This window comes from Dermacentor variabilis, chromosome 2 (genome assembly GCF_050947875.1).
Source record: "Dermacentor variabilis isolate Ectoservices chromosome 2, ASM5094787v1, whole genome shotgun sequence".
In the NCBI taxonomy this organism is placed as follows: Eukaryota; Metazoa; Arthropoda; class Arachnida; order Ixodida; family Ixodidae; genus Dermacentor; species Dermacentor variabilis.
This window is the reverse complement of record NC_134569.1, coordinates 54,525,783-54,553,259: the sequence shown is the minus strand read 5'-3', so window position 1 is coordinate 54,553,259 and position 27,477 is coordinate 54,525,783. Positions and strand designations below refer to the sequence as shown.

The window sequence follows — 27,477 nt, the reverse complement described above, 5'->3', positions numbered from 1 at the left end:
CTGCTCACCTAACATACGTTCGACCAATGCTCGAGTATGATTGTGCCGTGGGAGACCCTTGGCAAAAAACACTAAGTGATAAACTTGAAAAAGTCCAGAACAGAGCAGCAAGGTTTGTTTTATGCCGGTACTCGAGAACCGACAGATGCACCAATATGAAAAATAAATAGGGTGGGAAATTCTTTCCTCTCGTCGAAAAAGATTGCGACTGAAACTCCTTTATTAAATACTTCATGGTGAAACCGGCATTCGAAAGGAAATATACTTACACAGGACTCATTATGTCTCTGCACGTACTGATCGTTGTTTCAATATTTTAGAATATCGCACTAGAACTAGTATGTATGCTAATTAATTTTTTGTTCGTTCCATTAGCGAATGGAATCGCCTATCAAGTCAGCAAGTGTGCTGGGTCAGTGAAGTTTTTTTTTACATTGTAAAACCACTGCTATAGCGCCTTCGGGCTAAGCGGTATAATCGTTGAATAAAGAATAAAGGCCTTCGTCCTGCTTTTGTATAGCGAACTGCTGTGGCCGGAAACTGTTACCACCATCATATCGTCACGGTAGAACCCGGAGGGTATGCAGTAGTAAAATACTGCACTGTATTGTTTACGGCGCTGTTTCATTGGGTATCCGGGTCGCCAGCCAAGGGGACAATAGGATAAAAAATAACGACTGGAGTTTAAAAGAGAGCCGGGCGGGGGTTGGGGATGACAGTGTGCGATGATGGCACATATATCGCCCAGTGTCGTTTGCTGTGCTGTCTCTGCCGCAATATACTTCCTGCGTTCACCGCCCTGCATCAATAACAGTACGTGTACGAAAAGTGGGCAGGAAGGCGGAGCCCGAGTAAATTATCTGAGAAGCTTGGATCGCATCACCTTGTACCCAACCAGTCAGCAAACACGACAATATAAATTAAGGCAGACAGCAAAAGTTCGTCGCAATTTCTTTTGAGCGGAAGAAATACGATTTGACAGGGAGCAGTAGCGTTACTTCCTCAGTTTATGCACATCGTTGAGCTCCTAAGTGTACCCCGGGAACACATTTCCGAGTCTTAACGAAGTCGTCCGCAGAAACATAGGGGTACAACGGCGGGAGCTCGACTCGTTTTGCCAGTCTGTCCGACGATGGCGAGCGAGGAAGTCGAGCTTGTACGAATCATCGTGGCAGCCCGACCGGTTCTCCCCAGCCAAACTCGGCGTACCACTGGTCGCAGCTGTTGCTCGCCGCCGCATTATCGAGCGAGGCAGGACAAACGTCAATGGAATTGTTTCGTCATACAACAGGCGGGAGGCGGTAGGGGAATATGAGGGGACCTCTAGAGAGATAGTTACGTTTTCTTGCTATTTCCTTGTACGTCTCGTTCAGGCCGCCCTCATCTCCGCGCCGTCGTCCGAGCGTGGAAGAAGAAAAGGCGCTCGTGCTCAACTGGACGCGGCGACTCCTGCTTTCCCGATGTAGCGCCTATTTGCGCGATGCGGAAGACAGATAAAGTGTGTGTGTGCGTGTGTGTGTGTGTGTGTGTGTGTGTGTGTGTGTGTGTGTGTGTGTGTGTGTGTGTGTGTGTGTGTGTGTGTGTGTGTGTGTGTGTGTGTGTGTGTGTGTGTGTGTGTGTGTGTGTGTGTGTGTGTGTGTGTGTGTGTTTTGTGAGTGAGAGAGAGAGAGAGAAAACGTGGAAGGAAGGCTGTGGCACGCCTCCGCCTTCAGCTTGCAGGCTGCAACATCAGGAAGCGAGCGAAAGCATCGACCTATAGTTGCGGTGCGCCACTTCACAATCAGCAGTGGACATGCTGCTCGTTGTTCTGGAGAGCGAGCTGGAGAGGAGGGCAGTTGAGCACACTAGATGGCTACGCGATAACGGGAGAGGAGGAGATGGCAGGGGTCTGAGTCTGATGTTTTTGCTGTTAACTGTTGTTGCGCACCCTCGAGAAAATTGCGCACAACACGCACGAGTTCGGGTGTCCACCTCTCTCTTTCGTTCTTTGTTTCTTATTTTCGCTACAGGCGATGTGGTTCTTGCCTCGTCGTCATCCTGCGAGACTAATGAGATTGGGAGTGGGTCGCACCATTTGGCGCAATGTCCGGAACGGACGTCGAGAAAGAGTTTTGCGTCATGGAAGAGGTTGGGCAAAGATGGCAAGCTTCTTGGTGTCTGACGAACGAGGTAACTATAATGAAAGAAGATGGGCCAGTCGACGCAGTACCTATTGCGCTGACCGAAAGCGTAAAAACAATAGCGAGGCTGATTTTCTGACCAGCTGACGCACGGCTGTCTTTAGCGCGAACGATGTAAATGTGGAACAGGCAGTACGAGCGAAAGAGGTATCAGGCGTGATGCAAGCGAAATGATATAGAATCTTGATTCGAAGGTGACTGGCTCATACTGTAGCAAATAATAATAATATTTGGGGTTTTACGTGCCAAAACCACTTTCTGATTATGAGGCACGCCGTAGTGGAGGACTCCGGAAATTTTGACCACCTGGGGTTCTTTAACGTGCACCTAAATCTAAGCACACGGGTGTTTTCGCATTTCGCCACCATCGAAATGCGGCCGCCGTGGCCGGGATTCGATCCCGCGACCTCGTGCTCAGCAGCCCAACACCATAGCCACTGAGCAACCACGGCGGGTTACTGTAGCAAAGGCTTCAACGCAAGCCAGACGAAACCACGAGAATAGCGCGAAAAGACTGGCCCTAGCTGCTCTCTTTCTACAAGATATGCAGTGCGTATGCGTGACATATCTACATTACCTGCACTCACGACCGCTGTGTCAAACGAATACTTGTATTATACGGAGGACATCGGAAAGCGAATGGAGATGCCGCGTCTTCCTCTTATGTTTCTTCAACATACGGATCGTTGAATTTTCTGGCGTAGTGGATTGCCAACCTTGACTGGCGGGATAAACCGGCTGGTTGCAGCAGCAGCCCCCACCACTACCGTCACCACTAAACTTTCATGTCCTCCTTATGTATCTGTCCTTCTCCAAATTGATAATGTTGCCAAAAAGTCCGAGTTTGGTACAATTGCGCTTGAAGAACTCAGTTTTTTCTAATGGCAGAATGTGCTTTCATATTTCGCATTGACAGTCAAGTTGGCGCCTCTTTTATAAATATTCGCCCACTAGTGGCACATGTCCTTTTTTTTCTTTTAAGCGTTAGCTTGTATTAGCTCGTTGCTCATTATCGCGCCATTGGCGCCGTCCGCAACGAGAGAGCCGCCAGCAAATGCTTCCACTCATGAGATATAAGTGTTCGATGACGTGACGCAAAGCTAGGTTCACTGTAACACCACCAGATGGTATCACCATCCCCGCAACACTACGCTGCACTAGAGTCACTCGAAAAAAAGTCGCTGTTTCGGCGGAAAACCGAAGTATCGATTGCGATATCAATTAGCCGAGAGCTATGGCTAAGCGAAGTAACGATAGCAGTTTTACCGGCCGTATAAACTTGTAAACGTAGGCATACTAACTTAATTGACAAGCATGCTGTCACGCGTGCACAAGTAAGCACCAACACATCTCAATGGCCGCGGAAAGTCGCTATCAAAACGCTGGAGTGAGGAAGCGTGGCAGCAAGCGCCGCGAACCAAGCCGCGAAATACAGCGTGCGTCGGACTCTGTCCCCGTTGCAGATGGCTTTCCAGATACAGCGGCCCGACCGGGCCTCCCGAAGTAGAATGCGCCCCCTTGCGCGCGACAAAATACGGCGCGCTTTCTACTCGCTTTCCTCGCTTGTGCGCGCGTGATTGAGCCGCAATCGCCGGCTCACCATGGTACGCTTTCACTCGCACATACAGCGCACGGCGACGATTTTATCGCCTTTTGACTTTGTACTTTGTACAGTGCCGCTAGGTGGCGGCACTGTTTTTGGACAGTGTTTCCAATAATGTCGATTACGGTCGCAGCACATGCTGTGCGACAAATTCGACGGTCGCGCACGCACGTGTGCAGACGTGCAGCATACATCCTCATTCTTATAACCCTCCGCCAAGCGCAAGTCCATATTGAACTAACCGAATTTCCCAAAGTAAGTTGCGTCAGAAAATTCGTAAAGTACGACTTACACATAAGCAGCAGACATGACAGCTTCGTGTTATAAGCTTCGTGTTTCATATATTATAATTATAATATACGAGAAAAAGTCATTTTGTTAAGCGGAAACTCACAAGACGAAACCCCTTTTCCAGCCGCCGTTTGAGGTCTGTCTGAGTGGCCGCGTCCGCTAGGTGGTGGTACTGTTTTGGGGGTGAGCACAAGACGACGAAAAATGACGACCAACTAGACGCTAACAGCTTCGCTGTAAAGTTTGAAGCTGGAAAACGGAAGAACACGATGACAAAAATTGGAGAGAGAGAGAAAAAACTTTATTGCTCAGTTAATCGGAGTTATGGCAGGTCTGGGTGGGGCCCTCAGTCCAGGGCTCCACTGGCTCTTGCGGCTCGCTGGGCTTGGTCCAGGAGGGCCAACTGGCTCCCCTGATCCTCGCGTGCGAGTAGTGCCTCCCACTGCCGTACGAAGTCTGTGACGCTGAGAAAAGGTGAATTGACGGTGCTTGGCCGAGCCGTACATTCCCACGTTATGTGAGCCAGCGTGGGTTTCGCGCCGCACCACGGGCAGGTGTCGGTGTAATATGTCGGGTGCTGCTTGTGTAAGAGGTTTAGGTGCGGGTATGTATTGGTTTGTATGCGACGCCAGTCTTGGGCTTGTCTTCTATTTAGTTTGCAGTGCGGAGGGCCGTAGGTCCGTCTCTCCCTCCTCTGATTCTCTAATATGTCGCGCACTGCGGACAGTGGTTCCTCTAGGGTTCTGGCCGCTGCTCGGTCGTTGCTTCCTCGAGCTATGCGGTCTGCCCTTTCGTTCCCGTCGAGTCCGTTGTGCGCGGCGCACCATGTAATGCCGTGGTCCAGGTCCAGTCGTGAGCCGAGTATTCTTTGGGCACTGCGCGGTAGCATTCCCCGCATAAAGAGTCGACACGCTGCCTGCGAGTCTGTAAGCACATGAGCCGACTGACCCTTAAAGTCGGCGTCTCGTATCGCCAGCGCTATTGCCGCTGCCTCTGCTGTGCATACCGAGGTAGTCTTAACCGTAGCGGTTATCGTGGTGACTCTATTGGTAGCGGCGATCGCGTAGAAGTCCCTGCGAGTGGTTGCACTCGCGTCCGTGTAGTAGACGGCCGGATCCTTGCCGAATCGCTTCTGCAGAGTCCTCGTCCTGGCCTGTCTGCGGCCTGCGTGGTACCTGGCACTCATATTTCGTGGTATAGGTGAGACATGGACGTGCTCCCTCAAATCTCGTGACAACAAGTCTGTTTCGTCTCCGCAGAATAAGGGTCGAGCGTTGTATCCCAGTCTTTGGAGAATAGAGCGGCCCTGGGGCGTAGAGCTCAGCCTTTCTCTTTGCGATATCAGAACTGCAGAGGCATGTTCTTCATATTTGTTGTAAATACCCAATCGCTCCAGGCGCTCCGTGCTGACTGTGTTCGGGAGTCCCAGAGCAGATTTGTATGCCGTTCTGATAAGGGTGTCCACCTTCTTCATTTCAGTTTGGTTAAGTTTTTGGAACGGCAGGCCGTAAGTAATGCGGCTAATCGCAAATGCTTGCACCAGCCTAATAGTTTCTTCTTCCGCGAGCCCGTTGTGGCTGCGTCCAACTCGCCATATCATACGTGCCACACTCTTAACGGTTGGTGTTAAGCTCCGAATTGTGGCATCGACGTTGCCATTCTCTTGGATAAGCAGGCCAAGCACTCTCATTTGGGCGACTTCACGAATGGCCTTGCCGTCGAGATGCAAGTCTATCCTTGGTGTGGTAGTTTTCTTATGACGCTTGCTGCGTACGCACATGAACTCTGATTTTTCGGGTGCGCACGTCATACCAGCGTGCTTGGTGAAGTTCACTACCTTGTTAATGGCCTCCTGTAATAGGTCTTGTTTTTCTCCGTAGGAACCCCGGTGTGCCCACAACGTTATGTCATCGGCATAGATCGTACATCCGAGGTTCCGTGCTTGCTCGAGTTCTAGGGCCAGTCGCCTCATCCCGACATTGAAAAGAATAGGCGACAAGATTGAGCCCTGTGGAGTTCCTCGGTTGGGCATCGCGAAGACGTCAGAGCGCGTACTGCCCAACCCAATCGTTGCCTTCCTGTCGCGAAGGAAGGCAAGGACGTACCGAAACACCCTTCCTCCGCAACCTATGTCTTCCAGACCTTCGAGGATTGCTTCGTGAGAGATCGTGTCAAACGCTTTTTTGACATCGAGCGCCACAACGATCCTGGCTTCTTTGCTTCGTGGCGGGTCCAAAACTTCGTCGCGAAGCATAAGAAAGGCGTCCTGTGCCGAGACGTGTGGCCTAAAGCCAAGCATAGAGTGGGGAAAAAGTTCATTCCGCTCGATGTAGTTGCTCAGTCGTGTTTGGATCACCTTCTCAAAAAGCTTCCCTGCACACGACGTGAGCGATATTGGTCTCAAGTTTTGCAGATCTCTGGGTTTAGCCGGTTTCGGTATGAGTATTACAGTAGCCTCTTTCCATTCTTCTGGCAGTTCCCCGTCGTCGCACCATACATTATCGTTGAAATAGGTCGCAAGCTGCCGCAGTGATTCCTGACTCAGGTTGCGCAGCATCGCATTTGTAATGTGGTCCGGACCCGGTGCGGTGTTCTTACGGAAAGATTGTGCGGCTGCATAGAGCTCTGCCGTTGTTATGGGTTCGTCCAGCTCCGCGTTGTCTGGTCCCTCATAGTTGTATTGCACTGATGTTGTGTCCGGTACTCCTATGTAGACGCTCTTAAGGTCCTCAATGAGGGCATCGGCCGTGCCATCGTATTCATTTTCAATTAATTTCAGTGTTCTGTTTGCGGTGGTCCGTGTTCCTGTCGGATCTATCATACTGCGCAGAATAGCCCATGTTCGCTTTGTGCTAAGCGTTCCTTTGAGTGCATCACAAAACTGAAGGAAATTGGTGTCCTGCAGCCGCTGCGCGTACTCACTGGCTTCCTGCGCAAGTCTGGCTATCCTGATCCTGAGTTTTCTGTTGTGTCTCTGTCTCTTCCAACGTTTGGTCAGACTTCTCCGCGCTTCCCACAGGTGTAGTAGATGCCTGTCTACTGCCGGTGTTTCGACTGTTGTCGATATTTCCCGTGTAGTGCTTCTGTGTATTTCCCTGATGAATTCCGTCCATTCTGTAGCACTATCGCACGGTGTGGCCTGCCTTTGCTTCTGTCTATAAGCTGTCCAATCGGTTATGGTGGCTTTTCCTAATCTATGGCGAACCCGCGTCGTGTTAACTGAGACACTAATAATGCAGTGATCACTGCCAAGGTCTTCGCCTAGGTTGGTCCAGGTAACACCTCTGTCATTGTTGCTGAAAGTTAGGTCCGGCGTGGTATCTTTGACTACACTGTTTCCCGTTCTGGTTGGTTCATCCGGTCGCGTCAGCAGGACCAGCTTATGCTCCTCCGCGAGGTCGGCTAGCCTTTGGCCCTTAGGAGTGCCTCGATCATAGCCCCAATCAGAGTGCGGAGCGTTAAAGTCCCCTAGGATAATTGCCCGGTCGTTGCTTTTCACTTTGCGCAATGCGGCCGTCACTAGCACGTCGAACTTTGCCTTCCTATCTCTAGGTGGGCTGTAGACGTTGGCAATAACTGTTTTTGGCTTGCAGCGTCTACATGGCCAGACCGTGAGAACCTGATGTTGGACACCGCAGTTAGGGACGTAGTCCACGCTCACCGCTATGTCCGCCCGTGTCAGTGCTGCTATCTGAGGATGGTCAGGGTGCGTGTGCATCTTGTATCCTCTGAGGTTCGGTATGTTCTTGCCTGGTTCTTGTATGCATATTATATCCGGGGGAACAGGCGTCGCATCTATAAAACTCAAAAGTGCTGCATGTTTAGTTCTAAGAGTCCTGCAGTTCCACTGCCAGACCTCGAGGTTTTCGGCTACTCTCGTGTGGCGATTAGCCATCTATAGTACTTTCGCTGTCGGTCAGCTCTCTCTCCTTAGGTCTGCGTGCAGGAGCTCCCGGGCTGGCACATTTACGTTTGTTCGGTCCCTCTTTCGTGGCATGAGAAGAGGAGTCCTCTATCTGTCGTTTGAGCTTGTACAGCTCTGCGAAAAGAAGTTGGATTTGTCGGCATATGGTATCCAGTTTATCGTCTTTTCCTGTCACCTGTGGGTTCGCGTTCTTGGTTTCTCCTGGCTTGGCTTTGTTCGTGTGGGGCTCATTCCTTTGTTTCAAATCAGCTAGCTCCCTTCGAATTTCTGCAAGGCTGTCCTTTAAAATTCTGTTCTCCTCTAAGATTTTTTGATAGGCTGGACTCTGAGTTACTGGATCGGCAGTGGGAGACACTATTCGCGCCCAGCTTACCTGTTGTGACGCGATGGCCGCCGTCTGATGTTTGGCCTGCGGAGCCCTCTCCTGTTTGGGGGCTAGAGGCTTGACATTGCGTGCCAAGGATGTTGACCTAGATCTCTGACGACTCCGCCGCCTGGTACGCGATCTCGATCTGGATCTCGAGGTTCCTTCTTGTCTGAATTTGGAGGGGGTCCCCTCTTGCCGTTGAGGGAGCTCCGGAAAGTCACTGAGCTCCAATTCTTCGTCTTCTGTTGAAAACCACCGGGGTCGGTGTTGTTGAGCAGCTTTGTGCCCTCCGCTTCTCGGTCGGCCTTGCGGTCGTGTTTGCTTCAGGCGTTTTGTGCAGCTTCGGTCGACCGTGAGGTGCTGCCCCCCGCAAGCGGCACATCGCGGTGAGCACTCGTGTCCGTCTTCGGGCTCGAGCGCCCCACAGATTGCACACACTTTTGTGTCCGGTTGCGGGCAAACGTCCGTGCGGTGGCCGACGCTGTGACAAATCTTGCAAACCTGCACCGAGTTGCGGTATGGATGACACGCCATTTCCCCACCGCAATAGTAGACGAACCGCGGTAGGACCGTGCAGAGGAATGTGATGACTGCGCTTTTCGAGTCCCCTAGCATTCTTGCCTGGATTATCTCGATGCCCTGGGTACGGACTCGGAGGTTTGCCTTGATTGTCTCTCCGGGCGTGTGCGGCGGCAGTCCATGAATGACACCTCTGACGGCGCCTTCTCCTATGGCAGCGTACGCATTGAACGCGTGCGTCTTGCCATTGACTGTGAGAGCTGTGATCTTGCGTAGGAGATTGGCTGTCTCTTCCTCAGACGTTGAGACTATTGCGATGTTTGAGCCCTGTTTTATACGCAGTATAAAATGCTCACCCTTTATTTTATTGTGGCAGGCCGCGATCACTGCTTCTGCGAGCATCGGACTGGTTAGAGTTTTCAACGGGAGTCCTTGGTGCGGGCGGAGAATGATCTTGAAGTCATCCCGCGGCAGTGGTGGTAACTTGTTCCGTCGCACCTTGCGTCGGCGGATGGGGGGCGAGTTCTGTTCCTTCTGCGAAGGCTCGTTCCGTTTTGCCTGCAGGCGTTCCTTCGCTTGTTGCCGTTTTTGGCGGAGCGTTAGCACCGTCTGCCATCCATCTTCGTCGGGTTCTCTCGTAAACCGCCGCAGGTCCTCAGCGTCCGTGAGAAGCGTTGTATTAGTTTCATCTTTACGAGGAGTTAAGGCTTCGGAAAAATCCATGCCGTCTTCCTCCGTACCGGGTTTCGGTTGGGACGGCGCGCCATTTGAGGCGCCCGCCGCAACAGAAGCGATCCCTTGAGACGCCATATGCGTCGGTGTCTTGTGTCAGACGCTGCACCGACGCGACGCGGCGGCCGCCGCCGCGCCTTAGCTCTGATGCATGCTAGCTCCGACGCAGCGTACCTGGTAGCTTCTTGAAATTGTGGAGCCGCCGGAAATGGGCCTAGGTCCAAGAGGATGGTGTCCTTGGGTTCCGTAGACGTTCACGGTTCTGATGATACCCAATTTCGGTTGGTTACTGGAACTGTAACCAACGAAAAACATGGATATTGCGGAGCTCGAAACGGGTGCTGCTGCACACCTCGACGCCGCCTATCGGTCTCCTTCAAAAATTGGAGGACGCTTAAGCTTCGCCTTCAAGAGTGGAACGCGATAGCGTTCCCGTCGACCCGCCAAGGGGTGTAAGACAATGGGCTACGGCGCAGCAACTACGCGCCCCGCATCGGACGCGGTGAGCGTCGAGCAACGCAGCGTTCGGCGCGACAACGAAATGTGCGCCTGAGCAAGCGACGCACGCCTGAGCCTGAGAAACAGCTCGTTTCTAAGGCAACACCGCGTTCACTAGAGGCGCTTTTGTACCGCTTTGACGCATCGAGCAAAAAAAAACAATAAAGAACTCGTGGCTCAGTGGTAACGTCTCCGTCTCACACTCCGGAGACCCTGGTTCGATTCCCACCCAGCCCATCTTGCAAGTTGTTTTTTATTCATGAAGTGCCTGCTGGGATTTATCGCTCACGGCCAATGCCGCCGACACCGACGACACCGGCTTTTCTGCGACACGAGCTCCTTAACGCTGTCGCGTTAAAATAGCGGATATCGGGCCCCGAGAGCGAGATAAAAATTCCGCTCACGTATCTCTATTTTTCGATGCTCGGAGCCTCCAAGATGTCTCCGGGTGCTCTAGATTTTGTTGCCCGTGTTAGTGAAAAGGCATTTAGAGAAATCGGTGTAGCTGTTTATGTTCACGGAAAGGCCTCTCGCTGAGCTGACTTGTTGGCTTCAATGGCGGCTACGGAAATTGGGCTTTGACAAATTGGCAGTTCGTGCTAATATTTTTTCCATTGAGCCTATGGTGAAATGACCACTGTTCACAATTTTTTCCTCATATCCGAAAATTCGGCTTGACGTGGTTCCTCTTAACGGGAGTCTGCAGCATTACGAATTCGTAAAGAAATAAGTTTTATCCAGCTGGTACCTACTGAGGTTTACGCGGCAAAGAAGGATCTTCCGACTTAGATGCCTTACGGCGCACATTTAATAGAACTCCACTTTTTATCGCTCCACGCAGACGAACTCAACGGAATTGATGCGAAAGCTGCTGTCAAACTTAAACTGAAATGGGAGTTAAGTTCGTTTGAAACAAAGCTAAGCGGACTGAAAGGAAATTATTGACCGAGATAGGTGATTAGCTGATCTCCTAAGTCGTGTGCTTAGACGTCCGCAATGAAATTTCGAGGGTGCTCGTCGTTCCAGCAAAAGACGAACTGAAGTGCTCCTACAATAGAAATGCTCCCCTGCTCCCGCATCCTTCCTCTTCACGTTTTATTTCCTTCTTCATAATCGAAGCTGGAATCCGAGCTTGTAGAAGAAGAGTAAAACGCTTCATATGAAGAACTCGACTCAAAACAGAAGTGAGCAGCCTCCGCTGACACGAGTTCTCACTCGAGAAAGTTTAGGATGGCTGAGTACCCACTCCGCGGGAGTGCCTGCCACTAAGCCTCGCTCCCTTCAGAGCGTGTTGGGCGTTCTGCTTCGCTGATGTTCTCAGATGTTATGTGACGATGGGAAAGCCGAGCGCGATGGTAACTAAATTGGATAAGCCACTCTTGCGCGTTGCACTATACCCTTCGCTGAAAAGCTCGGATCGTTATTTTTTCTTGATTATTGGAGGTATACTTTCGGCGAACTTCGCTCAGGAAAGTGACGGGAAGAAAAGGAACAATTAGCTTGTAAGGAGTGCGAACTGAGCAAGTTGGTATTGATTCATGACGAAAATTTAGCGCCAAACACAGACAAAGACGAATGGAGACAACACCACGAGCGCTTACTGTCGGAGAAGGTTTATTTCGGAAAATATGGGTATATATAGTAAAAATGATGCGCATACGCTCACATGCGCAGCAAAATTATACATGTATAAATTAGCTTGTTCGGCCGGCCGGACGGAAGGACAGACACGTCCAGGCAAACAAACGAAACGCAGGGACATCGCTAATGCATTAGGTATATTTCATTTTTTGCCTGCTATATACAGAAACTGCGGAGTGTGAACGCCCAGAAACAAAAGGAAGGAAACAGCCCCACGATGTCATGTTTTACCTGGAGGAGTCGTAATATTTATGAAACAATATATTGTAAGAGTTGGGGTCGGGCATGTCAAAAGGGGTAGTTGGCTCATACCGTCGTCCGACTCATCCCCGCTAAGGATGTTGTTGAAGGGAGGAACATGTTTTCATCGAGAACGAGTATATTACTGGGTCTATTTACAATATCTACATGAAGAATGGAGAACGTTACGTCTCACCAGTCTAGCATGACTGAATTGAAGCACACTGAGGAGCGGAAAAAGTCCGCTTAATATTTAATATTCGCTCTGTCCTTCCTAGATACCTATAGGCCAGGGAAATCTGCCTTCCCACCTTCGTCCAATCGGGTCCATGCAAAGTCGTCGAAGGACCCGCGTTGAGCGCGAGGGTTCACACAATCACTCCCGCACCTTTGTTCACTGAACACACACAAAGGAGGGGCGCTTCATAGACAGGGATTGTGACACTTGACTCAAGCTGGCGCGTCTTGGTTCATGGGATGACCCAGCAGTTAGCTGGAGCGTCTGTCAAACGACCGTGGCGGTTACCGGAGTCCGCGAGGAAACGCCGTAGAACACCCTTTTCCCTGGAGGTCTTGCTCCCATCGTCCGTGACGGTGACAGTGGACCAACAAACAACACTCGATCTGCCAAATGTGTCTCGCCTTGCTGACACCTTAGGTCTGTCCGTGGGGAACGCACTGTTAGCTTCACAAAACGATCCGTTGCAGTGGGGCAGGAGAGGCTAGAAGGCCACTACCCCTGCTGACCGATCGTAACAATATGTACATACGTGTACGACAGCAAAGTCATCACTCATAATCGAATTGAAATGTCACGACGGCGCGGGCATTAAATACAAAGTGATCGATCATAACATCGCTGTTGTATTCTCTGTTAGGCTTCAAGCAGCCTATTCTTGTTTTATATGGGGAATCTATCGTAGTGTTCTATTGAAGTTGGCAGCTTGTTATATACCCCCGATGGTTGAATCAGAAACGACCAGTTCCACCGTACTCCTTGTCTCATGCAGTTCGCCCGCCTGCGTTTCTTTTCGCGCCTTTACCCTGCGGCGTCTTCGGGACATCACAATCGCTACCTTCGGCACATTCTGCGCTGTGTGATAGCACACGCTTTGCAGAACTTCCCGCAATAACAACAGCGGTAATTATTGCGACCACCAAACACCAGCTCGAATTACATTTTGTTCTAAGCGACAAAGCGAGCATTGGATGCAAGAGTCAATTTCCGAGTGATAGCGGCGCGGTGATGGGACGAGGGAAGAAGACAGGCGACACATATAGCGCAGGGCGTTGCATGCCTTCTTATAGTCTACGCCTGGAGCTTCGTTCTAGGCTTGTTCTCGCTCCTCTCCCTCATGATGATGAATTGCCAGCCTTGGAAAATCTCGTCCCAATTTCCGAGAGGCGAACAAACGACGCGCGTCACGTGAACGGTTACTTTCGCCTCTCGCAGAACGCGTCCCTGCGCTCGTAAGCGAGACGTGTTCGCTTAGCAAAAGCAACGGCCGCTGGACCTTTCTTTTGTTTGTTTCATCCACGGGCCGAGCAAGAGCACTGGCCGCTGCACACGTTCGTTCTGTCGCGAACTCCCCACCCCCATTTCCCTCAGGCACACGACGGCTGACACGCGCTCTCGGTAAAGAGGCGAGAAGAAGCGAGGTTCCAACGAGACATTGAGCCGCGGTCTTGGCACTGTCGCATTGGTGGCCTGCCCTGCGCGCCGGGTGCGGCCGTGGCGGTAATTAATGGCTCTCTCTATAGCTCTTCTGAGGCGGCGAAGGTGGCAAGTGCCCGCCGCCGCGCGATCGGATCGAAGGCGTTGTCCCGGACAGTGCCGTTCGGTGATTTATGCGCTGCGAACTAGTGTCGAGACAGCGGCGGACAAAGCAAGAGAACCGAGAGAAAGATCGGACTGCCGTCGGTCCCTTGGCAGCGCGAAATGTATTGACGTTGTGCCCGGGGCAAGATGAAAGTCCGCGTCGCCAATCACTGCGCGCTAATGGCTTCGGCTTACACGTTTTCGTGCCAGCGCTGCAGGGAAGGTAAAGAAAAAAAGAGTGTGAGAAACGTGCATTTTTGGTTGCGTGCTTTGATTAATATAATGCAAAAGTATAGAAAGTTGGGCGAGTTGGTACGGTAACATGAGCTTGAATTGTAGCGCGAGGTGACATAGACAAAGACTATAGAAGCAGACAGGCGCTCGTCCTGTCTGCTTTTAGTTTCTGTCTGCGTCACTTAGCGCTACAATTCAAGATCGTGTTGATTAATATAGCCTGAAAGGTATGTTTCCCCACAGCTCGAGCGGATCCCGCACACAGCTTCGCTCAAAGCGAACTCCTGGCGAAACGGCGTCCCTTTACCTTGCGTTTTGTTCCCTCTGTTGCAGCTTATGGGGTAGGCTGTCGCCGGTCGTATATCTGTGCAGTGCAGCCTCGCGTCCGTGCGCCACACGTTTCTCTCTTTCCACATTCCTTGTCCTCCGTCACCAGCGCACGGTAGCAAAACAGAGTGTATACTAGTTGACCACCATACTTTTCGATCTCGTTGTCTATTCCTTCCGTCACTGGCTTATTGATTGACTGAAGAAAATCAGTGCTATATAAAAAAAAACGCCCAAGAATTCTCTACAGATGGCTAACCAGCGAAGCTGAAACATGCGTGTGGCCCCGGTGTTTATCATTGGGTTAATGCCGACGGTGCATTAAAGTCTTCCTCAATTATTGGTTACGTCTTTGTGTTTCTTAATCCGGTTACACACACACGTTCGGCTGCGACGGAGAAAATGACGTCAATCACGGTATGCCCCCAGTCCACCGTTGTCGCTTGCGTTCGATGTCTCGAGTTTGCTCGGCGGCGTGGTTAGCAGCATCCGCCCGGCATTACCGCTTGTCATTCTTCATCCCCCCTTCTTAACCCCCTTAATCTATGGCTCATACCCCCGTAAACGCGGCCTCCCCTTTACTACGACAGAAGAGAATTGAAATTCTACACTGGAATGAGGAGCGGCAACGGAGCCAACTGTAGAAGACGACGACGAAGACGAACGGGGTATCAGTGGCACGAGCGCATCCGCGAGGTGGCGCCGAGGGGCGCCAACGAGCGAGCTGGGGAAGAAGACAACGACGCTCGAGCCATTGCTGATGATGATAGTTTTCTGTACACAGGCGCGGACAGACGGCTTTTCGTTTCGCCTAGTCATATAAAGCTTCGCTTTAATAGCAGCAGCATCGAGAGCAACTCGGATGTCTTATCACACTTCGCAGTAGAAATGAACAGCACAAAACTGAAATGAAGGCACTTAGTAGACAAAGCACATGCTAGAGAGTCGCGAGCCCCACTTAGGCCACCCCTGGTATATAGTATCTCCAAATGATGAAGAAATAGACGTGTAACTTTTAACAGCGGAGCTGTTTAAGCTTTTAGTTCCGCCGTGGAGCGTTACCAGAAAACTCAGCCCAGCTGTGTGCCGCCTCGCGCTGTCTAACAACCGGGTCACCTGCGAGAGCACCGAGCCACGTAACCACGTCGCACCCCACGCGCGTAGGGCGGAGTTGTGACGTCACAGGCGAGCAGTCGCAGGCCGGGATCGCTTTCTCGGCGACGTCGAGCGTTCAGGCACCGACTCTCGCGTTCCCTGGACTGAAACTCAGGATCCTCGACTCGGCGTCGCCTCTTCTCAGCCGCAGCTCCGGCGCGTTGTTCCGGATCAGCTCGGTGGCGACGCATCACTTCTCACTTGGCAGTACGGCGCTCTTCCTGGAAGACCGAAGAAAGTCCGGACGCCCTAAGAAAAATCGGCTTACCAGGAAGAGCGCCGTACTGCGAAGCGAGAAGTGATGCGTCGCCGCCGAGCTGATCCGGAACGACGCGTCGAAGCTGCGGCTGAGAGGAGGCAACGTAGAGTCCAGGATGCCGAGTTTCAGTCCAGGGAGCGCGAGAGTAGGCACCTAAACGCTCGACGTCGCCGAGAAAGCGATCCCGTCCTGCGATTACTCGAAAACTTCCAGCGTCAAGCCCGCCGAGACAACAACTTAACAAAACCTACCATAACCTCGCAAAACATAGAAACAACTTAAGCCTACCACAACCTCGCAAAACCTAGCATAACCTCGCAAAACCTACAAACAACTTAGGCAAGCCATGTAAAAGCTGGTGTTCACAATCTCCTCTGTTGACTCCAGCCTTGCAGCACTAGTGCAAGCTGCGCATGTTCTTTTATTGCATACCCCTGGTTCAACCGGGCGCACGAAATTGTTATAATGAAGTGGTATACTCCAAAGGTGGCCCATTTATTCTTGAGCACATTGTTTTGCCATATCTGGAGAATCGGTTTTAGTAAGATCCTTCTTCACCACATGACAAATATATTGATGAGCATCCCATCGTTATCCGCGCGTATATGGCCTCTGCTGTACTTCGGGAAACGAAAAAGCGCGTGAAGCTGCCCGATGAGACATAAGGTGAGTAAATGTGCGGTGCATGTGTTAGATGCAGTTCATCCCGAACAGGAGTAATCGAAGCTCTGTGGAAGAGATCTTCGTCATGCAGTATATTATAATGACGGTGGTAATGACAGAAATGCGCCCTAATAAATTTATGTCTGAACTATACGACGACGACAAAAAAAATCAGCGTGCAATGATAGTTGAGGAGTCGTCTCGTAACTACATACTACGAAGCCAGACGTATGCAGCGAAACTACGAAGCAAGCAACAGCTCCCTAGGCACTTCATGAAATGTTTATAATGGGAAGGGTATATCGCAGTTCTTCTGATGATCTGGGTGGCGATTCTCCCGAACCTCCCGAGCCCGCAGTATACGCGGGAAACAACCTCGAGGTAGGTATACCGCGGTCTTGGCTCTTTCAAAATTGACATTCTCTTCCATACTTTCTTCGCTGATTTCGCGTATTTTCTCGCCCAGATTGTGTACGAACGCTTGCAGCGGCCGAACCGGGCAGCAGTGCAACACTGTACTGGCGCAAAAGAACCAAGAAAGCATCGGTGCAGAGTCGGTGGTCGAGCTTGCGTCCTTAGGGAGTCTGTATACGGTCAGCCACACTGCTTGCTGGCAGTAATCAGGTTCAATGTGCAATGGCCCGAACCCCGCGTCGTTGTCCGGCGCTGAATATTTAAGGGACGTGCTGGACACAGCAGCTTTTGCAGGAAGAACTAGGGGAAACTTGCATTCAGATTCAATTTGCGTAACGCGCACCTGAAGCGCCTGTACTTTCCGCAAGTCATTCTGCTTAAAGGGCAGAAAGGCGGCCTGATCTGTTGGCAACTGCTTAGGTCGCCACATCCGAAATTCCTCTTCACGTGCACGGCCCATTTTCCCTTGCGTCCATTAGACTCAAAAATCATCTTCGAAGTAGAGTGGAGGAGCCACGCGTCCTTTAGGCACTAGCATATCCAGGTGGAAGGGCCCTGCCACCCCCCTCTCCCCATTCCCAGCGCCATATAAATGTCGGCACTTTCTTTTACGCTTGTTTATACGCATTAGTTGGTTTTTGCATGCATCTACTGCGGAACATTCGTGTGCTGACGGAATTAAACATGCAGTGGAGAGTCCTCTAGACTATAGTGAGCGCATATTTAAGTCACCAATGTTAGCTGCAGCGTCCACGCCTTCCCATTGCCTACTCTTTCTTCTTTTTTCTTTTCTGAGGGGGGGGGGGGGTGATTGGCCCCAGCGCCCTTGATGAAATCCTGGATCCGCCTCTCCCTTTAGCAAGTGCTAATTAATCTGGTCCATTCCTGGACAGTGACACTGTGCCGACTAGCTGCTGCCAATCCACGTCACAATCGAGGGGTGGACATGTTGAATTGGGTCGATCTCCTCAGTGACTACGTTCAGAGCTCATGCGCAGCGGTTCGGAGGTCACCATGATGACAGTAGTCCTCGCCGCTCTCCTTTGGAGCAATTCTCCACATTGTCGAATTCTGCCATATTGTCAAATTTGGTAATGGCGGCATCTTTGGCCAATCAGAGAGGCTGTAGAAGCCCTCTGGGTGCCTCTGATTGGTTCAAAATGCCACCATTACAGAATTTGACGATATGGCGAAATTTGAGTGTCCAGAATAGTACCCCCGCTGTACTTGGGATTGGGGTAAACTTGAGGGGAATGACGAAGAGAATGCCGCATTGTAGGATTTTTCCAGTGAATTACTGGGGGGAGCCTCAACCCATCTAATTATAGAATCTTACTATTCTAGAATACACAATTTTCCTTTTGATCTCCAGGGCTACGCACGTTTCGCATATTACAAATCATAGCGTCCCTAGCCTTCTGTACATCTTTGTGCCCACCCATCAGCTCGAAGAGCGTAGGTTAGGTTGCCCCGTTAGCTGCGCCGCCGTTCAGCGTGAAGAAAACCATCGACACAATAAATGGCCTCCGAGATTGGACGGCGCGCCTCGGAAGCCATGCACAGTTCGCCCTTGCCGTCTTCCGAAAGCACAGGTGCCATATTGGTTCTTTCTGGTGCGGTCATGTTTTCGGCTAGCTTTTTGATTGTGTGTGAGTACGCACGTTCGCGCGCGCGTTTGTGTGTTCGTGCGTATTTGTTCGTGTTTTCTTTTTGTTTGTTGTGCGCGTACGTATATCATACGGTTGTAGAACTTTTTTTAACGATTTCTCCGTTCACATGTACTTATACAGGAGCTGCTCATAAACCTTCCCTTTAATTGCCCAGTTTTTTGTTTAAAGCTTTCTTGCAAATATATTGCACAACCGAACACTTCCTTTTACCAAATTATGACTTATGACTCCCTTTTTTTTCGTGCAAATATGGACTATTTCAACAATATCACGGTGGTTTTCGTACACGCTCCAAGATGGCGCAGCGAAGTTGAGAACGATTATTACGGCGGCGGACACCATGACACCACCTTGAAAGTTGGGCTTGGTATCGAGGCACCCTAAGGCCAGTCGGCTTTGGAGGCCCACGATAAAACCACAAGTGAGGCAGTGGTGGGAGACATGGGTTGGACCTCTTTGAATCAGAGCAGCGCAGAGCAAAATTAGTTTTGAAGAAATGCTCAAGAACATGGATGAAAATACATGGACGGCTAGAATGCACAAACATCTGTACCTCAAAGGCATGGACACGAAATGGACGATGAGGTTAAGAAAGTTGGCAATCAGGTGCAGGGTAGGGTAACTGAAAGAGTAAATAAACAACCAGGAGCCATTCAAAATAGAGTCATCGAAACAAATACAGTAAATTGGATGCAAAAAAGAACATGTAAGCGCATGTAAGACCATATAGATTTACAAGAATGGCAAGAAAGAAATTTGAAAGGAAAATCTGTGCAATAATGCAAAGGGCAGTGCATTGCTATTTGAGGCTCCAGCTGGTTCCCTAAGGACAACAACATACTGGAGCAAATATTCGTGCCAGAATGAGGCATGCGTCTACTGCAGCAAAAGTCCCGGGACAACTCAGCACATTCTAATCGAATGCGAATGTATTCACCACGCAAGGTCCATAGGAAACGTCCACCTTCCAGAAGCCTAGGGATTTAAACGAGGTGGAAGCATTAACTGGCCTCGAGATAAGCAAGAAATGTTTAGAGTATTGATAGAAAAAAAGCAGGGAAGAGGTTGATTGGACCATATTCGTGAGAGGCATAGGCAACTATACAAAGGCGATATAGAGGTTTTAAGGAAGAGATAAAAGATTAAGGACATAATAGACGAAATGCTGGACTCGATTAAAATATATAGATTATCTAATTAGCTCAAGCAAGCTAGGTGACTATTTCTCACCGCCCCGTTTTGAATGGAATGCCAATAAATTATCGTCAGTCATCATCAGAACAGAGGATGCTATAGTGCGGCACCCGCTAAAGCAGGCGTTTTTTCTGCGGAGCTTCTATTTCTTAACTGAATACAGGCGCCAGTAATATTTACAATGGCATGAACAAACTGTCGGCCACAAATTGTATCTGCCACTAGAAAATGCGGGCAGTTTGCACTAGTGGTGCAAGGCTAGGTCACAGCTGAGCTAGTTCCGGCTTTTGCTAAGTTTTGCGAGGTTACATATGGCTTATAACTGTGCTCATACCAAGTGCCGCCAAGATTTGCTAAGTTTCGACAAGTTTTTGCGAGGTCACACACGGTCAGGCCGGTTAAAGCCCCTCCATACACGTTTCCGCCGAAAGCGGCGGTGGCGCGTGGATGGAGGGGCTTTAAGGCCGGTAAGCCACACAAGCCCCAGCAAGTCACACGCATACAAGCCACAGTGCATGCATCACACTTTATTATGTACAGTGATTCAGTACCAGCCGTCATCATCGTCGATCCGGTCCTCGTCCTCGACGTCCGACCGTCGACGTGCGGTCGTCGTCAGTGGCGTCGGGGAAGGCTTCGCGAAGCACTTGCAAGGCAGAGCTCTTCTGGTCAAAGTTCCGCACCGAGCTCACCGTGGAGAGGTTCACGTCGAACCAGAGCCGATCACAGACGCGGCAGCTGTGCCCGAACTCTGTGCCGAGGAATTCGCGCTGGAAGCGGCTGTTCGCACCTCCCATGGATTTGCGGTCTTGGCGTTGGAAGCGCTTGGCGACGCGCAGGCCCGGAACCGATGCCCGGCGGCGCCGCGCATTCAGTCGGCAGCGTTCGTTGTCTCTGGCCCGAAACTAGGTATCCTCAGCTCGGCGGCGGCCTCGGCGCGATGGGCAGGATCGGCTCTCCTTCGTCGATCGGGTAGTCCCGCTGAGCCTCGCGCCAAGCTCCCTTGCAGATCACAGACGCGACAGCTTCCTGGTGCTTCCTCGCGCTCTTACTTATTGAAGCTGTATTACGTGCAAGCCGAGCAAAAAAGCAATATGAGCTTTGAAAAGTGCTACATAAACACAAACATTGCCATAATTTTCAGCTACAGTTTGTAGACCATGCGTGGCAACAGCTTCTGTGCAAACATTTTGGCAGTGTCATTCTTGTCTCTTATCTTCAGGGCAACGTTAGTTAGCGCAGGGTAGAAAAGCTTAGTCAGGATCGACTTGAACAACTTGTCATGATTAGGGCCTGAATACTTCACGATGTCACAGAACTTGAGTACCATTTTTGCGAGGTTACGAACCAAAAATTGTGATCTCAAATTTATTATTAGATGACACTAATCAAACGCCACATACTATATCTAGCAACCCGAGCTTTCAGGATGCAGTATAAAGTCAATGATGTTTCCACCAGACATTGAAATTTGGCCAAATTAATCTTGTGACTGTTGGTGACAGAGTAAGTCAACTGATACAATTCCTTTTAGCACACGGCTCACGACGATATGTATTCTTGGCCATTGCATTTCTATGTATAAATGTAAGTTACTGAAAGCCTAAAGTGAACTAAGAAACCGTTTATTACGAAGCACAACAATGAATTTGTTAGAAGAGGCTTATCTGTAATTTGCCTGGGAAAGATATGCCTGTAGTCAACTTCACAGATGAAATCTCCTTTCTGCTTTACATACAAGTTGTTGTTTTGTAGTCATATTATACTTTATTTTTATGCATTGCTTTATCCAAGCAAGTAGATTATGTTCCATTTAAGTAGAATCAGAGACGTGCATGCGCTACCATTGCACTTTTTCCTCATGCCATCCACGGTTTGCAGACGCTTTGATAGAGAGGGCACCGTCAGCTCAGAATGGAAATGTGAAGAGGCCCAGGTGAGGAGTTTGCTTACGGAGCATTCACACCATCACAGAAAGTACATAAAAGGCCATGTACAAGCAAGGCACGCTTTTTCCCACACTAAAGTGAAAAATTATTTGTTCTGCATCAGTAAATTACCGTTCTACAACACCAAAAACACCACTCTTACAACGATAAGACGTTTGCTAAGCCAGAAAAAGCGCAAGAACGAAATACGGGTGGCGACGCCTACTCAAGTTCCCGCACCTGGGGGCTGTGACGTCTTGGATTTTGATGGCATCTTCTAGGGCCTACTAATTATATATAGCGGTACAGATTGACTACATTGTGTTCTAAGGGAACCAAATATTAAACATGGCAAGTTTCGGGAACCTTTATTCAGCCAACGCGGCCCAAATGCGAAAACATACTTTGGAATCCCTGACGTCACGCTGACGTACCGGCGCTGGGGTTTGGGCGCGAAATTGAAATACTGATAGTTGGACCTTCATTTTCTCATCTAATAATCAAACTATTTTTTGAAATGACTGCCTGCAGGGTTCTCAAGCAATGCTTCATTAGTCTAAACTGATTTATTGTTTTGCTTTAGTGTCCCTTTAAGCCCACTAAGGACTATACTACTGCTGGCATGCTTTGTGGAAGTAGTGGTATAGTGAAACCTTGTGAAATCAGTCTAGGAACTGCAGCATTTAAGATGTGGAATTTATTGCAAAGTTTAGATTAATTCACCGATACATATGGAGCCCAGAAACATTTAAAAACATAAATTATGTCCTCTTTACTTTTGTCAGTTATTTAAACATCCATTTAGCCTATGTGCCACCAACTGACCTAGGGTGCTCTTCTGGACACTCAAAACTCTGCCATATTGGCACTTTAAGCCGATCAGCTATAGCAAGGTGACAGAACGCGGTAGTAACCCTCCCGATTGTGTGTACCCTTGACCTGTATGCAGACCTGGAATTTCCAGCCTACCTGCTGGGCCTGGACACTGCACAGTTGGCCAAGAAATTGACAAGCCGTGTGCTTGACTCCAAGTGGGGCACCCACTCGGAGAGCATAGAGATGCAACAGAATGTTGAGCAGGCCAACTACATCCGTGATGCCTGGGCCAAGGCATTGTACACACGCATCTTTGACCGCCTCGTTGATGTAAGTGTCCCCCTTGCACTTGTTTCCTTCTTTTCTCCTCATTGGATGAAACCAGGCACAATAGCTCTGATCAGTTTGTTTTAATGAATGAAATATGACACTTGTATTATCAGAACAGACTAGTAGATTCAATCTGGAAATGAGTAAAAATGACTCAACATGAACTGCAAGGTAAAGCAACCTAAGGCAATCTTGGAACAGACATCCCATATGAGCAAGGATGGCATGGGATGAGCCGACATTTTTTTGTAACATAATGCTCCAGATAAGCCACTGTGCTACTATACTGTATTTTTACCACTGCTTTTGAGCAGATAAACGATGCAAAATAATGGGGCTAAAGCAGGGCAGTGTGCTTTGGTTTATGCATGAGTATAGTATGTAGCCAAAATGCAAAGGCTACCATTCTCCTCACTGCAACGTGCCGGCTACTTTGTTTTAGCACTACACTCACCAACACTGACGTGAAGGATAGCCTCCTGTATATTTTATAATGCCTGCCCAGTTGCTCCAAAATGTATGGTAGCCAGTGGTCCAATGTGGTGGCATAAAGTTACCAGACATTACCAGAGCAGACGATTCTCGCACTGGCAGTTGCCCCTCCCACAACTCTTTTGCTTTCAGGTGATGCGAAAAGTAAAGAAATTTGACATTACCCTAACTATGCCCCATAAGCTGTGAATACTAGAAAAGTGATGCCCTCCAAGTGATTGCAAGTTCCAGTCTCATCACGCAGGCATTAAAAAAGTACAGGAGGGTAAGCGTGAAGCAACATTGGACTTTAATAGTGGAGCCACCGTAAACCGGTTACCCTAGCTCCAACATTCTAGAGCTTGCATGCTTTGGTGATGAGAGTAGTGACTAAGTTTCACAAGCGATTGTACACATGCTCCTTAATGCTCAAAGCAATAAGGAGCAAATTACATATACAAGCCACAGATTAGCTACACCTTGAAACATTCAATCTCCTGAGCTTCAAAATCCTAATAAAACAAAACACTGTCAAAGTGATACAGAACCCCCCCCCCCCCCCAAGAAATTTAAATTAGCTCATCTTGTCTCATTTATGTTCATACAAATGTTAAGAAAATTCTGAGTCAAAGCAACACCCATGAATTTCAGTATGCCTTCTAGGCAGATAGATAGAATGCCAGTATGGGCCTTGAACTACTTGGCGACTGTTAATGTAAAAAGACAAACTGCACAATCTTTAATTATGTCTAAACCCAACAAATAACTAGCCCAACATGTGATAAAAAAATTTTTGTGCCAAACAAGATTTATACAAACACATATCACACAACTTAATTTACCACAGCATTTACACTGGTAGACTTTGTAGACACTAACTCTTAGGCTACATTTCCTTATGTAAAGCAAGAAAAAAAATATATATCAGAACAGTGGCTGAAACTAGCATCTTTGACTTGTCAAGGCACATCACACTTATTCCAGCGTTCTTTCAGGTTTCAAGGAAGTATGTTGCAAGGCCTCATTAGACGGTCGGCAGTGGTTGACTTTATCTTCAAGTTGTCCCTTCAAGTTGTTGCCATCAAACTTTTCACTAGAAGCTTGAACTGGAGGGGCCAGAACACAGAGCACAGGAGTCACCCAAGTTGCACCGATTTCCTACTTAGCAGTACCAGCTTAAATAGCAGTTGCCTTCTGCATTAGCAACAACTTTTTTACCATGGTGTTTCCTTCCAATGTTACAGCTCTAACCGCTCTACTTACATACCAAAAACTCTCTTCTGGCAGTAACAGCACACCAATAGCTTTAACAAGATAGTGCAGGCTATAATATGTCTCAACAGAATGAGTGGCCATTAAGTGGACTGAACGGATCACCCTGTGCTGCTTCCAGGGTTGTGCAGCACTGAAGTGATGAATAATGAAAGGTTTGAAAGGAGGCTGGATGCTGCTATAGAGCATGAAGTGAAGAGCAAGATGGTATGCCATTAGGTCAGAGCAATGCATTATAAAGACAACTAAGACAGGCCACGAGAGTCAGGAGGGCTAACAATCTCCCGGTAGAAACCAAGATGTTTACCTAACTTTTGTAGTTTGTGTTTGCTTTTTTAATGTATCACTGTGGGCCATACAGGCACATGCTCAAAAGATCCTAGCCATTTCATCATTAGGTAATGCAGTTATGCAATTTTACTAGAGCTGGCAAGCTCAATACTGTTCTCATCACACCTTCACATCATACTTACAAGCAATAAGAAATGCAACAATAGCAAAACCAGGTGATATTTCCCATCTTATACAGTATCAAATTTTCACCTAAAAGTACATCAGACTAGGCGCCTTCTCTTTGAGTTGTCTGGGCGATAGTCAAACAAGTGGCCGAGGTCATCAGACTCTGCTTCAACATCCTCAAACTCTTGCCCAGGCATAACAGGAACATAAACTTCTAGGTCAGGCCCACCAATAATTTTCGGCAGACCAACTAGGTGAGCTTGGTGAGCTTTTCGAAATCTCTTAAAGTTCCGCACTCCCAGCGTCGACAGCGATTCTTGCGTTGGCACGACTGACCGAGAACTGCGGAGAACCAAATCTGCGAACTCAACGACGACTTTGCTTGTTTCAACCATGAGGTCCTCTACGTTGTGGCTGTCATTGACAGACGGTTCCAATAAAGCATCACATGACTTGGTGCTGGGTTGCTTCCTATTTCCCGACTGAGATAGTGGTTCTTGTGAGGACACTGGATCCCAGTGTGAAGTACTTGGAAAAGATTCCGCCACATCAGCTTCCATACTTTGCTCCTCATCAGCTAAACTGACACTTAGTTCCTGCTGTTCAGGTGATGGTGGTGTAAGTACCTCCCGTTTAACTTCGGCCTCTTTATAATCTACATTGGATGCTGGATCCAACCTAGGTACCTTTGCTGCACCTGTTTCTTCCAGAGTGTCGTCTTTTCTCTTTTGGGATTGCCTGCCAAAGTAGCACTCTAAGGGGAGGGTGCCCTGAGCATCTTTCTTCCTTATCTTGCGGGGCGACCGCTTAGGTGATGAGGGCTCTCCAGCCAAGCGATTTTTGATTGGCGATTCCTTCAGTGGTGTCAGCAAACCTCGAGCTTGTTCACTAACAGTTGTTGTTCCCGTGTTAGCATCTAATAAAAGATCGAGGTTGCTCCCAATGCCAGAAGCTGACGTGCTCCACAACCTGCTCTCGGGAATGATTCTCGACGTGGACGGTGCGCCCGAAAGTTCGTAACGCCTTGGGACCACGCCCTGCTGCGACGGTTCGGTATCCGGCGCGCACACCTCTTCCTGCGATTGCGCTTGAGTCGACAGCATGTCGTCGCCCCACAACACATTGACCATTCTATTGCGAGGGTTACAGAATTTGTCTGTCGAGCAGTAGATGACCGCCATGCCCACGTCCGACGCAGACAAGGAACGCAGCTTGTTTTTGAGAAGGTAGCGGCACACGGGCGTTTCGTTGCCGTCGCTGGGTTTAATCACACAGCTGCCTTCCGCTATGAGATCGGGCGTCGGTCGACTGGGGTTGCGCACCAACTCCGCTCGGCCGCCGCCCGATACCACAAGCTCGCCTAGCGACTTGTACTGCTTCTCGGTCAGGAAATAAAACGTCTTTCCGGAGAACACGCTCTTGCGAGCTTCGTTGCAGCCGAACGTCTCCTTCGATAACGTCAGGCACTCTTCCGTGACGTCCGGTATAAACGCCGCCGGGTCAACGTCGGTTAGGTCTTGGCGCTGTACGCGGTTCTGCACTTCTGTAAAAAAATCTGGTGTCACCACAGGCTTCGCAGCTAGCAGGGCGGCCGTCGCCTTCATCGTGAGGCGAATGGCAGCCATCACGACGTGTGTGCAACAAATCGACCACTCGGGCTTGAGTCGGGCCCCAATTTTCTTTAACGTAACCTTGAGACGCTCTTTTTCTGGCGTCGATAGGCACGAAGTAGCCACCACATATGGAGCATTGTAGCACATCTTGTACTTGCTACCGAGCTTTCCGAAAGTAACGATGTCGCCTTCTCTCAGAGCGGTTTCATCGGATTTACCGAGTTCTCTCGAGTTGACGCTCGTCCCGTACTTAGAGCCAAGATCCTTCACTCGAAGTAGGGGTACGAAGGAAACATCTTCGAGGCGATCTTCGGGCAAGGGAGCAACAGATAGTACAGCATGCTCCCGACTGATCGATGCATCGTTTGCAATTAAAATGTCCGCGCCCTTGCGACCCACCGTGAATTCTCCCCCGCACAAAAGACGGTAACACACGTTGTTCGTTTCCACGTGATGCAGAGACCACATATCTTCGGGGGAGCTGCAAAAGTCTCTAACTACACAAAATCAAGAATATATGCAAAGCGCACGGGGTAATGAACTACAAGACGCAACTTGTTGTTTACCAAGCTGCAAAGTTGGCGCGCCATAACCGACCAGTCTTTGTTAGGCCTAAAGCTGAGCACAACATTCATCTGATATTGTAGAGGTCGCCACAAACATAATATAATAGTACGCTAAAGTTATCAAAATAATTTATATATATAACAATAAAGTAATTCAATTTATTGTAAAAATTAATGTAATAAATAATTTGGTTTGGTGAACAGTATTTGTAACACCGAAAGTGGCGCCACATTAGTTGATGTAGCCAGCAGATCGTCGGCTGCTGATGTGTGACTGTAGGGCGAAACCTT

General features: G+C 49.3%; 2 protein-coding genes across 3 annotated transcripts in view; one reads left to right on the top strand and one right to left on the bottom strand.

Moving 5' to 3' along the window:
* The window catches only part of LOC142571891 (unconventional myosin-Ie-like), a 351,690-nt gene that overhangs the window by 286,058 nt on the left and 38,155 nt on the right, over positions 1-27,477 (top strand). For both annotated transcript variants that reach the window (XM_075680576.1, XM_075680575.1), the window contains exon 11: positions 22,609-22,805. In XM_075680576.1, the coding sequence (XP_075536691.1) occupies positions 22,609-22,805 (197 nt within the window). The remainder of the gene's footprint in view (positions 1-22,608; positions 22,806-27,477) is intronic.
* nbs (nibrin) lies at positions 22,867-27,241 on the bottom strand. The gene has a single exon (XM_075680577.1). It carries the CDS (start codon positions 27,086-27,088, stop codon positions 25,103-25,105), a length of 1,986 nt encoding a protein of 661 aa, XP_075536692.1. The 5' UTR covers positions 27,089-27,241; the 3' UTR covers positions 22,867-25,102.